Source organism: Bolinopsis microptera, chromosome 12 (assembly GCF_026151205.1).
Source record: "Bolinopsis microptera isolate Bmic1 chromosome 12, MBARI_Bmic_1.0, whole genome shotgun sequence".
In the NCBI taxonomy this organism is placed as follows: Eukaryota; Metazoa; Ctenophora; class Tentaculata; order Lobata; family Bolinopsidae; genus Bolinopsis; species Bolinopsis microptera.
The window spans coordinates 7505139-7519350 of NC_087083.1; the positions used below are offsets into that span (position 1 = coordinate 7505139).

Sequence of the window (14212 nt, forward strand, 5' to 3'; positions counted from 1 at the left end):
CAGCTTTTGAACCGATTCATACTTTGCAAGAGCTTTTAAACAACCTTAAAGCTCGTTCGTGTCCGTTGTTCCCGCCCTTTTAGTTTAAAGCAACTTTAAACCGGATTTCTCTCAGAAGGCAACTCCCACTATTGAACCAGTTCACATACGGCTGATATAGGTTTACATATAGGGCTTATGAACAAACTTTTAGGCTCTTCTGTGTCAGCTTCCCATCCGTCATTCTCCCCGTTTTTTGGAGATTTGAACGGGCTTTCGCAACACAATTTCTTTAGAAAACTTGGAGCCATGTTTGACAGCTTCGTACCTGATACTCGTTCAACCTTTTATGGTTATAGCATAGTTGTAAATTATAAGTTGTCGTTACCTGTAATTAGAATTTGTATCCCCATTTGTTTTTCTTGAATATTGAATATTGATGCTTCCATCTATCATGCGAATGCAAAATCCCAACGTTCAAATTTTCTATAGATATGAGAGAAGTTACGCGCGGATACGAACACATATCAGTAACCATGGTAACAGTAACGTAATAAACTGGATCATGTGATTATGAACACACATCTCCTCATTATAACATTACAACTCACCCTCACCTTAGCAACACGGCTCTCTTTCCTCGATCACAATCATTTTCAGTAAGTATTTCTTAGTTTGTTTCCAACAGAGTAAGCTGCTTTCCCTATATATTCAATATTCAAGTATGTAATGTTCTAAGATAGGAAAATGATGAATGTGAAATTGCCCAAAATTGTCCCTGCTTGGATGGTTAAAATTGAAAAGGTATAAATATAACCGACAATATATTTGCAGGACAGAAAGCTGCTTCCTCCAACTGCATGACAACATCACGTGGTATGACGCAGACACAAGCTTGTTGCTTAGCAACGGTCACATTTCAAAACTCAACGACTGTCAGATAACAGCCAAACAGGTCAGCAATTCCCACAACAATTGGGTCATTCAATTTGTGGACATTTTTAGAAATTTCGAGAAGTCTTACGATAAAAACTCTATTGTTCTGAAATTTTTAAATTAGGGGGTTCAAACCCCAGAGGGGACATCAAAATTGTCGCGTCGAACAGCATCACGCATTACTTACACATATTAACAAGTGCATAATTTCAGTCAGTTGGGGACGAAGTTCAGTTTATAAAACAGATATCTACTGACATAATACTGATGTGCAGAGCGGGGGAGGTATATCAGACTGATCCTCTCTCTCGGAGATTTCTCTCGTCAGTCAGGACAATGGTAAGTGTCGGGAGACCAGTTACTTTCACTATCTTTCTTTAGATGGTACATGAAATATTATAATACTTTTTGGTGTTTCATGCGATTTATTTAAAACAGTTTGTTGTTCTTAACCTGATAAATTTTCAGAGTTCTACCAAACTAGGTCACTATGCAGCAGTACTGGGGGTGAACTTACAACGGCCTGGATTTCAAACAACTTGTATACTTTCTCTTATTCGGACGGAACCACTAAAATTTCCAAATATCTTCCCCTAACGAGGAATTTTGTAAAAACCATTGGATTAGAAGCAAGTGATAGCTCTGACGCAACCAAGCTTATTTTCAAACACGGGAATTTTGTATACATGATTTATACGGTTAGTAAACTTAACATTAATTTCATATAGTGAGCCGTGTATGACAAAGTGATGAATCCATAGAGTTTAGTTTCGTAGATTGTATCAGGTAAGATCATGGGCAGATCATAAATACATCATGCATATATTGCATAAGTTTACGATATCGGAATTATTTGATCATGTAAGAGAGAATCCATGGTATTTCCAACGAAATAATTGTGCGCTTCTATGAGCTGGCAGTTAGGATCTATATTCTACTATACAATATGTTTCGTGTTAAGTATCCTATCGTAATATCGCATCATAACCCAGGGTATTTCGGGTGAAGCAAGAGTAGCCAGATTTTGCGAGAACGACCAGGGGAATTACGGTAGTTTCTCCACCGAGAGATACGGTCAACTGTCCTGCAACATGCTCGAGGTAAGATCAGGACAACAAGAAACTAACAATAGTTATTCTCACCATTCTCACTATTCTCACTATTCTCACCATTCTCACCATTCTCACTATTCTCACTATTCTCACTATTCTCACTATTCTCACTATTCTCACTATTCTCACTATTCTCACTATTCTCGCTATTCTCACTATTCTCACTATTCTCAATATTCTCACTATTCTCACTATTCTCACTATTCTCACTATTCTCACTATTTTCACTATTCTCACTATTCTCACTATTCTCACTATTCTCACTATTCTCAATATTCTCACTATTCTCAATATTCTCACTATTCTCACTATTCTCACTATTCTCACTATTCTCACTATTCTCACTATTCTCACTATTCTCACTATTCTCACTATTCTCACTATTCTCACTATTCTCACTATTCTCACTATTCTCACTATTCTCACTATTCTCACTATTCTCAATATTCTCACTATTCTCACTATTCTCACTATTCTCACTATTCTCACTATTCTAACTATTCTCACTATTCTCACTATTCTCACTATTCTCACTATTCTCACTATTCTCACTATTCTCACTATTCTCACTATTCTCACTATTCTCACTATTCTCACTATTCTCACTATTCTCACTATTCTCACTATTCTCACTATTCTCACTATTCTCACTATTCTCACTATTCTCACTATTCTCACTATTCTCACTATTCTCACTATTCTCACTATTCTCACTATTCTCACTATTTTCACTATTCTCACCATTTTCACTATTCTCACCATTCTCACCATTCTCACCATTCTCACTATTCTCACTATTCTCACTATTCTCACTATTCTCACTATAATTCTCACTATTCCCAGATAGACCACACCATCCTGCTGGACGCCCAATACGATCCTACCAGATCACAACTCCTCCTTCTAACCTCTAGAACTCCAGTAGAGTTATCAGGCAGGGTACTCTGTGCTATATCTATTCAGGAGATAGACCGTCAACTGGATACTGGACAATTCCTCGACTATGATGAAATGGTTGGTTCCCAATCCAAAATACTGCTTTAAAAAACGATCCATTTGATAAGCTCAAATAAGTCTCATTTTACTTTATTTTACTTCATTGTACCTCATAACCTCATTTATTCATCTCTGTGTCTATAAATTTCTTCAATTGTACTTTTTAGGGAAAGAGCGTGGATCGTCAGGAAGCAAAATGAACTGTAACGCGATAAACCAAATGAATTATCTCACTCAGTTACTTGATCTGATAAAAGGATCGCACACCCTCCTCACCCATCAAAAGAACTACAACAGTTTCAGGACCAAAGAGAACGTCTGGTACCTTGCTACTGGTAAGTGGTTCGTTAGACGTAGCTCGACGGTTGGGTGGAGATTTTTTTGTAGCTGCGGTGTATAGATTGAAGATAGGTATTCGAGGAGATAAAAGATGTTGGTACAAGGCAACAGTTAATTAACATTGCGTAGAGACGCAATATGCTTTGAATTTTATAATCCTACAATGAAACTTGACGGCTAGGCGGTTGGTTCTTTTATGGTTGAAGATTGAAGAGACATGCGACAAAAATTTGAAGAGCTAAAAGCTGTTTGTACAGGGCTAATGATTAACAAATCCGACACATCCCATTTGCTTTGTAATTTAACTTTGCCGTCTGACACCCCGTGCTACCCTCCAGACGACGGAGAGTTGGATATCCTGAAAGAGAAACACGACACATCCCTGAGCAGGATACAATCCGTACAAACCAACATGTCACCTGCCCGACTCCTCCTCTCCTCCTCCGGAGACCTGACTCTGCTCTCCAGACACAAGATAGCTACCCTTCCCAAGTTCTTCTGCTCTCACTTCCGGGTTTGTTCTTTGTTCAGCCGGGAAAATCGATAGCAGAAAAGTTTCAAAATTTACTGATTTTCGATCTGATAGCAACCCATGAAAATATCTTCGACTGAAAATCACTCAAAAAGTTGAATTACTAACGAACCTGCTCGTTCAGGATCCAGCAGAGTGCTACCAAGGACCCTCCTGCTCCTTCTCCGAGAAACACTGGAACTGTTCCTTATCTGCTGAAAAGAAGACGTTTGCGGAGGACCACCCCGGGGGTGTTATTGGTAAAGTGTCCCTAATGGGAGGTTGTGTGACAGAGGTTACAACCTACACTGCAACTGATTCGACCGTTTCAACCAGCAGTGAGTGAACTTTAGTGTCTTTTTAAAATAATGTGATCTTTTATCGTAGTATTTTTAAACATGTGCTATATGATTTGGAATCACCTAACGAACAAGTTCATGACCAAATATTAAATAATGGATGTAATTCTCATATTTTTCACCCCAGTTGTATCCTGCCCTCTGCCCACCCTCCCTAAGAACGTGGAGCTAGTGAATCAGAACAACACATGTCTGGGGCACCTCACAACTCGGTGTAGATCTGGTTCTGACCTGACTTCTGGAGACTCAGTCAGACAGTGCTTACCTACTGGCAACTGGTCCGGATCTTCCCCTGTTTGTACAGGTTGGTTTCATATATTGAAGCTTCGGTCAGGATTCTTGACTCAACGGAGCAAACATTTTTGCAGCATGATGTTAATTATTATTATATTGAGCAGTAATTTTCCGCAGAAAACAAATGAAAGTTTACAGTTTCTGTCGTAGACCACATTACGAGTCTATTTGGTTAGACTACAAGTTTTAGTCCACATAATAACAACATCTACCCCTCTTTAGAAAGACGCTGCCCCGTCCTTACCCCCTCCCCTGGTTCGCACATCACAACTGACCAGACAACAGTAGGAACCATCCTCCAAACTTCCTGCTCAGATCCTTGTCATGTGACTAGCTCGCAGACCCCTCTACATTGCCTGGAGACGGGACAGTGGAACGGGACTCTGCCAACCTGCAGTCCTGCCACGTGCTATCCGCTTCCTCTTCCTAAAAACACTGTGCTGCTCTTTGATGAGAGACAGCCCAAGTGTGGGGGACAGTTTGCTGCAAGGTGAGTTCATAGCACTTGCTCAAATTTGTGCTTTTTCAGATGTACCCCGTTCTAAATTTGAGGCAATTAACTTCTTTATCAAATGTTGCTGAACAATGTTCAGTGAATAACAAGCGACAGGACATCTCTTATCTATACAGCTGGTAATACGAATTGTTATTTTACCGTTCACTCCAATCTATTATTTAACCCTCCTGCCCTTTTCAGGTGTGTCAAAGGAACAGATCTTGTGTACGGAGACCTGGTCAGGACCTGTAGGAAAGACAGGTCCTGGAGCGGACAAGTTCCTCTCTGCACCGGTAATACTTCCATATTGCATTGAGTATCCGCCACTTACCACCTAGACTATTGTAGTGCATATCCAGTGCATTTATAGAGGTTCTCGTAACCTCGTGCAGTGCATTTGTAGAGGTTCCCAGGTACACTGTCAGTACTTATTGAAGTTGTACAATACATACAGCGTGCTATCTTATCATAGTGAGTGTTTGGCAGACACGCCATAACATGGATATTCGTATTATTATGACGGATAAACGCTGTAATTGATAAAGAGGAAGGGAAATTAGCCCTTATGTTTATTATAGTAAGGAATATTCTGATTAAAGCCACAATTAATTTCAGTGACTGAGTGTCCAGTATTCCCCTCCCCAAAGAATGGCTACCTATCATCCACCTCTAAAAGAGTTGGCTCCTTGGTTACTGCTACCTGCAAGGCTTGTCATAGAGTTTCAGGTACTGATTTTCATTGTTATTCGTTTTCAGTTAAGAAAGTTGTTTTAAGTCCTGAGGCTTTGCTCGACTGATGTTTTGACGTGAAGCAGGTTTCCTCGGCATAAACATACAAGGGTGATATATTATATAACTTTATTCAAATCAAAAATAGAACATAAAGAACATCTTGATGACCTGATAAGTCACCAAGAGAAAAATAACACTGAATAAACTAAATCATGCTTAACTCTCTCCATGCTTTTCTATCTGTTGCAAAAAGTCTTAAATGGTATAAATCGTCTGTATTTACAAGTCTAAAGTTTCTGTCACTTAAATCGTTCAAAATAGTTTTTAACAAGTTTGACTGGTGTCGTCCGACTCTACCTCTCATCAAACTCTGACTCTCTACAGCAAAATGTAAGGCAAGCTGGGCGGTGAGTTATTATCACTGCGGAGGATGTGACCGAGCATTCTCCACCGTGCACGAGCAACACGCTCACTTAGTGGAACAACTTCGCAGCGTTTGTATAGAGTCACATTTCGTATGACATTAGGGTAGGTCATGCCGATGATCGTACGGAGATGATTCCTGTGGCAGACATCAAGTTTTTGAAGGAGTTGTTTAGATGTTGCCCAACTGTTGCAATTATACATCAGTATTGAAACAACTTGTGCTTCATATATCTTGAGTCGAATCTTCAAGGGTATACGTCTACCTTGTTCCCAGACATTTTTGTAGTTCTGAAAAGCAATGTTAGCAAGTATACATCGTCTCTTGACATCTTCGATGCTACACAACTTAGAGCCTAAAGAGATAGATGACCTCCAAGGTACTCTACCTCTGAGTGTCTCTCCTTTGTTATCAACCTCGTTCTTGCCGGCCAGATAGAAGTGGGTGAACTCGGTTTTTGACTCATTGACAAAAAGATTCCACTCTTCCAATATCTCTTTCCATATTGGCAACAAAGACTCCAAATTTCTTTTATCCTCATCAGTAAAATCAACATCATCTGCGTACTCCCACTCGAGGGGTAGCAGATTCTCAGCTATGGGAGGGTTAGGTCTTAGATAGGACATAACAGCACGCAGGTGGTAAAGTGCTGCTGCCAGATATAGAGTGAACAAGTTTCCAGACAAACTGTCGCCTTGAAAAGCTCCAATCGTGACAATAAACTCTCCTGATATTGTTGAGTTCACTTTGATCTTCAGTTTAGTATTTGCGAGCAAATACCTTACCAGTCGAATGTCGTCCTCACTACAACCAGCATCAGCTAAAATGTCAAGTAATACCGACCTCTTTATGGTATCAAAAGCAGAGGACATGTCAATGCCCATCTTATGAAGAGACCAGCGTTTTTCCTTAACAACTGACACTAGTATTCGCTGGGTCCAAACGATATTTGCACAACTATGGCCAGGTTTATAGGCATTCTGCCAAGGACCAGTGTACTGAGATACTTGCCTTTGGATGCACTTTAAGACTATCATGGACAATATCTTTCTAGTACCGTTTAGTAGGCAAAGTGGGTGCAAACTCTTAGGGGGGCCTAGTGGCTTTCCAGGTTTTTGGAGAGGAGTAAGGTATCCCTCTGTGAAAGAAGGTACATGTTCATGGAGCTCAAAGGATCGATTAGTAAGTTGTGCAAATGTGGAAAAAAATATTTCAGGAGAGTGTTTGAGAAATTCGTTTGGGATCCCATCTGGTCCAACAGCTTTACTGTTCTTGAGTTTCTTGGCCGCAAGCTCAACTTCAAACGCTGTAATGGGGTTTTGAAGGGGCCTAGGGTTACCTGTGAACGGTTCTAGTGGTGGTTCGCTGTCAGGTCCAGTGTAGTGTTCTTCAAAGTACTGGCGAATGATTTCAGCCTTGTCTCGTTCATTATCTACCAGTTGGTTGTCAGTGTTGAAAACAGACACAGAGCCTGCACCCGTTTTCTGTTTGCCTGATAGTTGACGAGCAGCTTCAAACATTCTCCGTCCTTCGTCTATGGTGGCTATAGAGTCAGCTAGGCTGTTTGCTAACTCAACTCTCAATGTTTTCAACCGTTTAGTAATGTCGTTTGAGAGCCTGTTGATTTTAGCTCTGAGAGCTGTCCTGTCTCTGTATTTGTTGTTGTTCAGTTGTTGTAAAAGTTGTTTCCTTTCTTCAGACATGCTAACAACTTGACTGTCAGAGGAATGATTCCTCTTTCGCTGTGGCTCACGAAAACCCACAGTGGAAACAGCAGTTTCTTTAACTTCACCAAAAAGCATATTAAATTGCTGTTCCGTGTTGTGGGAGTTAAAGTCAGTATCTGATACAGTTTGCTCAAGTTTCTGACGAAGTTCTTGCTGATATTGTTGTTGAGCTTGTTTGCTTCCAATCAAGGTTGTTGTGTTATAAGTCTTTTGAAATGCTCTGATCTCCTTGTACAACTTGAAGCGCTGCGAAAAATCTGCCTTGGCAACAACAAGTTTGTGGTCACTGCGGTGCTTTGTACCTGCATATGACCTGGCATCAGTTAGCAGTGCCTTGCTTCTGGACTTGCAGAGTATGAAGTCAATCTGTTGGAAATAAGGTTTACTTTTCCTGGTTGCTCGATTCCGAATCCAACCAGTCCGTGTGGTAATGTGTCTGCTGCTATGGGAGAATGAAGTGTTGGCAGCAAACAGGCCATTAGCAGTGAGAAAGTGTAGCAACCTTTCACCGTTTTCATTCCTCCTCCCAACACCATGTCTACCAATATTCACATGTAAACCATTTTCTACATCAACAGGGCTTCTTTTGCCAAGTTTGGCATTAAAGTCGCCTAACATCCATACTTCAAATCTAGCAGGAACACTGATAGCCTCGAGTAGCTCATCGTAAAATTGGGTTGCTAATCGGGGATTCTGAACTGACTTGGGATTCGTAGGGCTGTAACAATTAAAAATTCTGATATGACAAGGTGGTTGATCCACCCTTTTAGCACTTAATTTAAAGTCCATATAAACAACTCTGTCACTGATCTGATGATGAGATACTATACATTCCAAAAAACGCTTGTTAACAATAAACCCAAGTCCACCGTGTCTATCGTGTCTCTGATCAAACAAAAACAATCGATGATGTCCAGGGAGTGTTGTTTCCAAGTATTCACGTGTCTTGGTCTCCTAAAATGTCTAAGTTATATCTGTCAATGTCCTCTGCAACGAAGTGTTGCCTGTATGTGGTCGATAGACCGCAAACATTCCATGTCCCAAAATTGAGTGTCGTAGCCATGATGAAAAGAGTAGCGTAGACTAGGAATCCTGCGATCTTCCTCGAGGCGTTAAACGTACTGACTTTAGCAGTCATGCGGACCCGTTACAGTCACATACCATCCTAAAAGGGTGATAATAAAATATAAATAAATTTATTGAGTGATAATATTGTCATCAACTATTATATTGAATTAAAACCACATTCAACAAGTAAACATAAAAGTAATATTGCACTGGTATGCCAGGGTCTAATACCTTATGTTTTACAGGAATACCAGGCATGAGTTTAGCAGCTAGTGCCCAGTGTCTGAGCAGCGGTAGATGGAGCATAGACCCACCCTCCTGCGAGAGGGTTACCTGTCCTCCCCTCTCTCCCTCAACAGGTTAACTATACTGTTCTTTGGAAAATTTCAAAACGTCGTTACGTAGTAACTTTAAAGTTAAAATTTACAATATTCAACTTTTAACCAGTCTACTTATTTATAAAGCAATGAAAGGCATTAGTTTGATCAAATCAAACGGAACATATGCTATCAGACTTTCAACTGACTATGGCAGGGTTAAAACAGTTTTAACGCTAGCAACGATCCCCTTTTACATAGTTCCACTAAAATGATAATTTAAGATTAAATATGTATACTGTATAGTGATAGGTAGATAAAGTAAAAAATGTAATAAAATAAAACGGTAGGGATAAAGTATACTAAGTAAACGTAGTCGACACGTCATAAAACGAACTGACCCAAACTACAATTACTCCCGCGTAATTTCCCGCGTAATTCTAAAACTCCGATTTGCGATTTGCGCCGCTGCAAAGTTATTATAAAACTAAATTCAACACGTGCGACAAATATTTCGCAACAATAGAAAAGGATGCCATAGGTCAAGCTATGGCATTAATATATTTCCACACCCAATACCAAACTTATTCTTTAGCCCATGCCTCTTTACCACTGATAAGTATATTTTACTAAGACGATCCCGTCTAAAACCCAACTCAATTAAATCATCAGTAAACTTAAAAACCTTATCAGAAAAAGCAACAACGTTATTACAGATCCTAGAATATCTCACAACCTGTGAACAGTACGTGCCATATAATACACTACTAGCTTGATTACTCATCAAAGGTTGAAACTTGACCACTTTAAAACCAAACTTATCCCTTTTATCATAAACTCTACAAGAAAACTTCCCCTCGCTATTTATCGAAATATCAAGATCTAATACATTGGCGGCACTATCTACTTCATTTTCCTTATTAAGAGTAAGAGAGTCTGGATATATTAAAGTATTAACTTAAAATATTCCTCTAAGTAACCATCAGAGTTAAGGGTAGTAATATCATCTATAAGTCTAAATGTATTATTTAACTTCTTTACAATATAGTATCTACTTTTATACGTACTGTCTAGGAAACTGTTCTCAAAATACCAAAGTGTTAAGTTAGCAATATATGGACCAGGGTTGATTCCAATAGGTACACCGATATGTTGCCGATATAAGATCTCTCCTACTTTAAAGTAACAATTATCCAGTAGAAACTCAACACATTTAATCAACTTAACTTCATCAAAAGCCACAGTCCCATCTCTAAAGCTATTAACCCAAGCAGACCCTTTATCGTAAACAGCTATAAACTTCTTTTTACTATTCCTAAAGGCTAATTTAAATTATGCAAGTTGCCACAAGTAAATTTAACTTTAAATAATGTTGCAGGAGTGAACATGCTGAGTCTCAATACCTCTTGCATCGGACTAGCTGAATTCCAGTGCTCAACTGGTTTTACGTTATACTCCGGTAGTACAGCCAGGTACTTATAATTTTCATAAACGTTTTAAGATATTTTCTTATGTTTTCTATAGAATTTATAGTGACATAACTTTAATAGTATAGATGTAGCTTAATATTGTTTAATTCCAGGCAATACCATTCAAACAGATTGGGCGACCAAAATAAGCCAACATTTCACTGTTTTTATAACGCCAACAACTGAATGGTGAGCCCTACTAACTCACTCCCGAACAACCTCCCAACAACTGCCTAAAACTAACCACCCCTCTGAGCCCTCTCCCCACCCCCACACCGCCTAAAATTAACTACCCCTCCCCACCCCACACCTCCGAAAACTAACCACCCCTCCCTCCCCACCCCACACCGCCTAAAACTAACCACCCCTCCCTCCCCACCCCACACCTCCTAAAACTAACCACCCCTCCCTCCCCACCCCACACCTCCTAAAACTAACCACCCCCTCCCTCCCCACCCCACACCGCCTAAAACTAACCACCCCTCCCTCCCCGCCCCACACCGCCTAAAACTAACCATCCCTCCCTCCCCACCCCACACCTCCTAAAACTAACCACCCCCTCCCTCCCCACCCCACACCGCCTAAAACTAACAACCCCTCCCTCCCCACCCCACACCTCCGAAAACTAACGATCACCTCAGGTACTGCCAGCCAGATGGTAAGTGGAGCGGCTCAGATCCTATCTGTGTCCCTGAAACTTGCCCTCCTCTACAGTTCGCTAGTGAGGACAGAGTGATCGTTCAAACGAGAAGAGAGAGGTATGTTCCAGTTTGAGTATCAATTTCTTGTCACTCAAGTTTGAGGAATATGTTGTTGTTACAATAAAAACGGACATTGAATTTAATTGATCGATGCCAATAAATGATGAAAGTAATGGAATGTGTTGAAAGGACGAGCTTTTTTAGAGATTGGACCAGGAGATCAACAAGGCTAACATTTAGCTTAAATAACAATTCTCCAGGTACGGGGAGCGGAGCATTATGCGATGTGAAGGAGGCAGTACTCTACAATCAGGGCAACTAGAATTGGTCTGTTTGTCAGGTAGAGAGTGGAGTGGGGCGAAACCCCAGTGTGTAGCAAACCAGCCCTTCCGCCCTACTGCTGGCACTGGTCAGTTTTATCAATTTCTATTTTACTCGATTCATAGAATTATATCATGAAATTTTAAATTAAAATTAAATTCTCATTCTATTTCATATTCAAATTATTAAAAATCACAAACATTCGATATGTCTTATTTCACGTTTATTAATTTCATTCAATTTTCCTTATTCAACGTATGTACTAAAACATTTATTTCATCACAGAAGCCCCAGAAGCTATTGCCTCTGAAAAGCATAATGAAAAGCAAAGTGATAATAATGTACTGAAGATTGTAGCTATTTTGGGATGGTCCATGTTTACTATCTGTCTCATCTTCATCATCCTGGTGTTCGTCTTTCTAAGAAGAGGGCGAATAAACAACTGCCAATCAGGTTGGTTGTCTTCAACTTCTAGACGAGCTTTATTTCTATTAACTTCATTAGAAAATGAATTTCAGCCACGTGTACGTCAGCTCATTTTCCAAATTCCAGAATTATTTTACACACAATAAGCTCAAATTACGAAAATTTTTACGACAAAAACTTGAAAGTAAAATAACTGTAGTTATCTCAGAGACCTGTAACTTGATCTAACCAAATAACTGTAGTTGTAACTGTAAGTAAAATGACTGTAGTTATCTCAGAGACCTGTAACTTGATCTAACCAAATAACTGTAGTTGTAACTGTAAGTAAAATGAGTGTAGTTATCTCAGGGAACTGTGACTTGATCTAACCAAATAACTGTAGTTGTAACTGTAAGTAAAATGACTGTAGTTATCTCAGAGACCTGTAACTTGATCTAACCAAATAACTGTAGTTGTAACTGTAAGTAAAGTGACTGTAGTTGTCTCAGGGAACTGTAACGGAAAAGCAAGTCTAGAACGACAAGTCACCACCTCTACCACTATAGGACTCGGGACTCTAGACATCAGGAAATCCAGATGTCTCGAGCTGGACGTTGTCACACCCACCTACCCTCCTAACAGTAATTTAGTCACCCCCGTCACACCTACCTATCGTATATATGAAGCGGTAACGCCCACACTGTCCGCCCAGGATTCTATGGGAAATGGTGTCACGTGACATACATGCAGATAAAACTTTAAAACAAGAAGTTTAGCTCTGAGAGTCAATTATTTGGGGACCAGCATAATAAGTCAGTTTGTTTTCGTGAGACAGAGACTCGAACTGTCAACCTTCAGCATTCAACGTGGCATCAGAGTGATGAATTACAAGAGGGGTTAACTTATGAATTCAGCATTGTAGGGGGGCGGTCGTTGTTTGCAACTACAGTAGCAAAAAAGCAAAACCGTGAAATAGTGAAATTTGGGAGACGGAGGCGTGGAATGTTGCTCACACCTGATATCACTCATTTTCTGGAAAACAATATGGACAGCTTTTACCACAATTATTTGTAATTTTTCGATTCGATTAATGAACATGTGAATTGTGAAGTAGTACATAAAATTAAAAGTTTTGGGAATGAGAAACTGGATAAATTTTATTAAATTACATTTTTTTGAATAATTTTTGTACTAACAGTATTTGTATTACATTTGAGTCTTTATTTATTGTGAAGTGAAAGCAAATTTGCATCAATTATTTTATTCTGTTATCATACATTGCTTTATTGTAATACAATTTTTAACCATGATTTGTAAAAATAACCTGGTTCGGATTAATATTTGTTTTCATTAGATCCCAGTGTAACTTGGTGCACTGTTACGTAAAGTCTTGAACCCTCATAGAAATTAGGAGTGAAATGATTTGCAAGCTTACACTGAACTATGTTTCACTTCGCATTTGCTCATAGATTAATCGATATAGCACTTTTACTACTTGGTTAGAAATATAAACACACCGCCCAGAAGGACCAGCGAAGTGCCATTTCGAACATGATGACTATAAGTGTCTTATTGTACTAATGCACAGTGCCTGGGGAATTATTGGATATGTGTGATCATCAAGTTTTAAAACGCCACTTAACGGCCATAGAACAGCCACTCAAGAGCCACTTAACGGCCATAGAACAGCCACTCAAGAGCCACTTAACGGTCAAAGACGAGAGAATGGGCGTTTCCCTGACTGAGTTGTAGAGTGTAGACGTGTTCTGGAACATTCTACCTCATAGACGTTCTGGAACATTCTACCTCATAGTCGAGTCTAGACTAGCAGATTAGTTATTTGCAGAATAAAGCCATATGTTGTTCAAGCTACGCCGGTACAACTACAAGAGATGCTCCAAGAGACACCTTTTCAAAACTTTTTCTAAACTTCACATGTGTATTGTTATTAATTCCTTGTTTAATCTGGAAATATATCATTAATCTATTTAAATAGCAAGTTTGAAACCTAAAAGGACGAAAAACT

General features: G+C 39.5%; 1 protein-coding gene across 1 annotated transcript; it reads left to right on the forward strand.

The window, feature by feature from the left end:
• Nucleotides 1-469: 469 nt before the first annotated feature.
• LOC134824125 (sushi, von Willebrand factor type A, EGF and pentraxin domain-containing protein 1-like) lies at nt 470-13524 on the forward strand. Its single transcript, XM_063835860.1, has 19 exons — nt 470-638; nt 814-934; nt 1129-1254; nt 1384-1613; nt 1908-2015; nt 2871-3041; nt 3191-3358; nt 3701-3876; nt 4019-4211; nt 4360-4536; nt 4749-5016; nt 5224-5315; nt 5638-5748; nt 9219-9332; nt 10669-10762; nt 11401-11517; nt 11721-11869; nt 12067-12234; nt 12696-13524. Exons 7-19 carry the CDS (start codon nt 3220-3222, stop codon nt 12923-12925), a joined length of 2028 nt encoding a protein of 675 aa, XP_063691930.1. The 5' UTR covers nt 470-638; nt 814-934; nt 1129-1254; nt 1384-1613; nt 1908-2015; nt 2871-3041; nt 3191-3219; the 3' UTR covers nt 12926-13524.
• The last annotated feature ends 688 nt before the right edge of the window (nt 13525-14212 follow it).

What these genes read in the sequence shown, in the direction of transcription:
- LOC134824125 (XM_063835860.1), top strand. Translation starts at nt 3,220, where the DNA reads ATGAACTGTAACGCGATAAACCAAATGAATTATCTCACTCAGTTACTT. An exon ending in TCTTCTGCTCTCACTTCCGG is followed by an intron (nt 3,877 to 4,018) that starts GTTTGTTCTTTG and finishes CTGCTCGTTCAG; the next exon opens with GATCCAGCAGAGTGCTACCA. An exon ending in GGCTTGTCATAGAGTTTCAG is followed by an intron (nt 5,749 to 9,218) that starts GTACTGATTTTC and finishes TATGTTTTACAG; the next exon opens with GAATACCAGGCATGAGTTTA.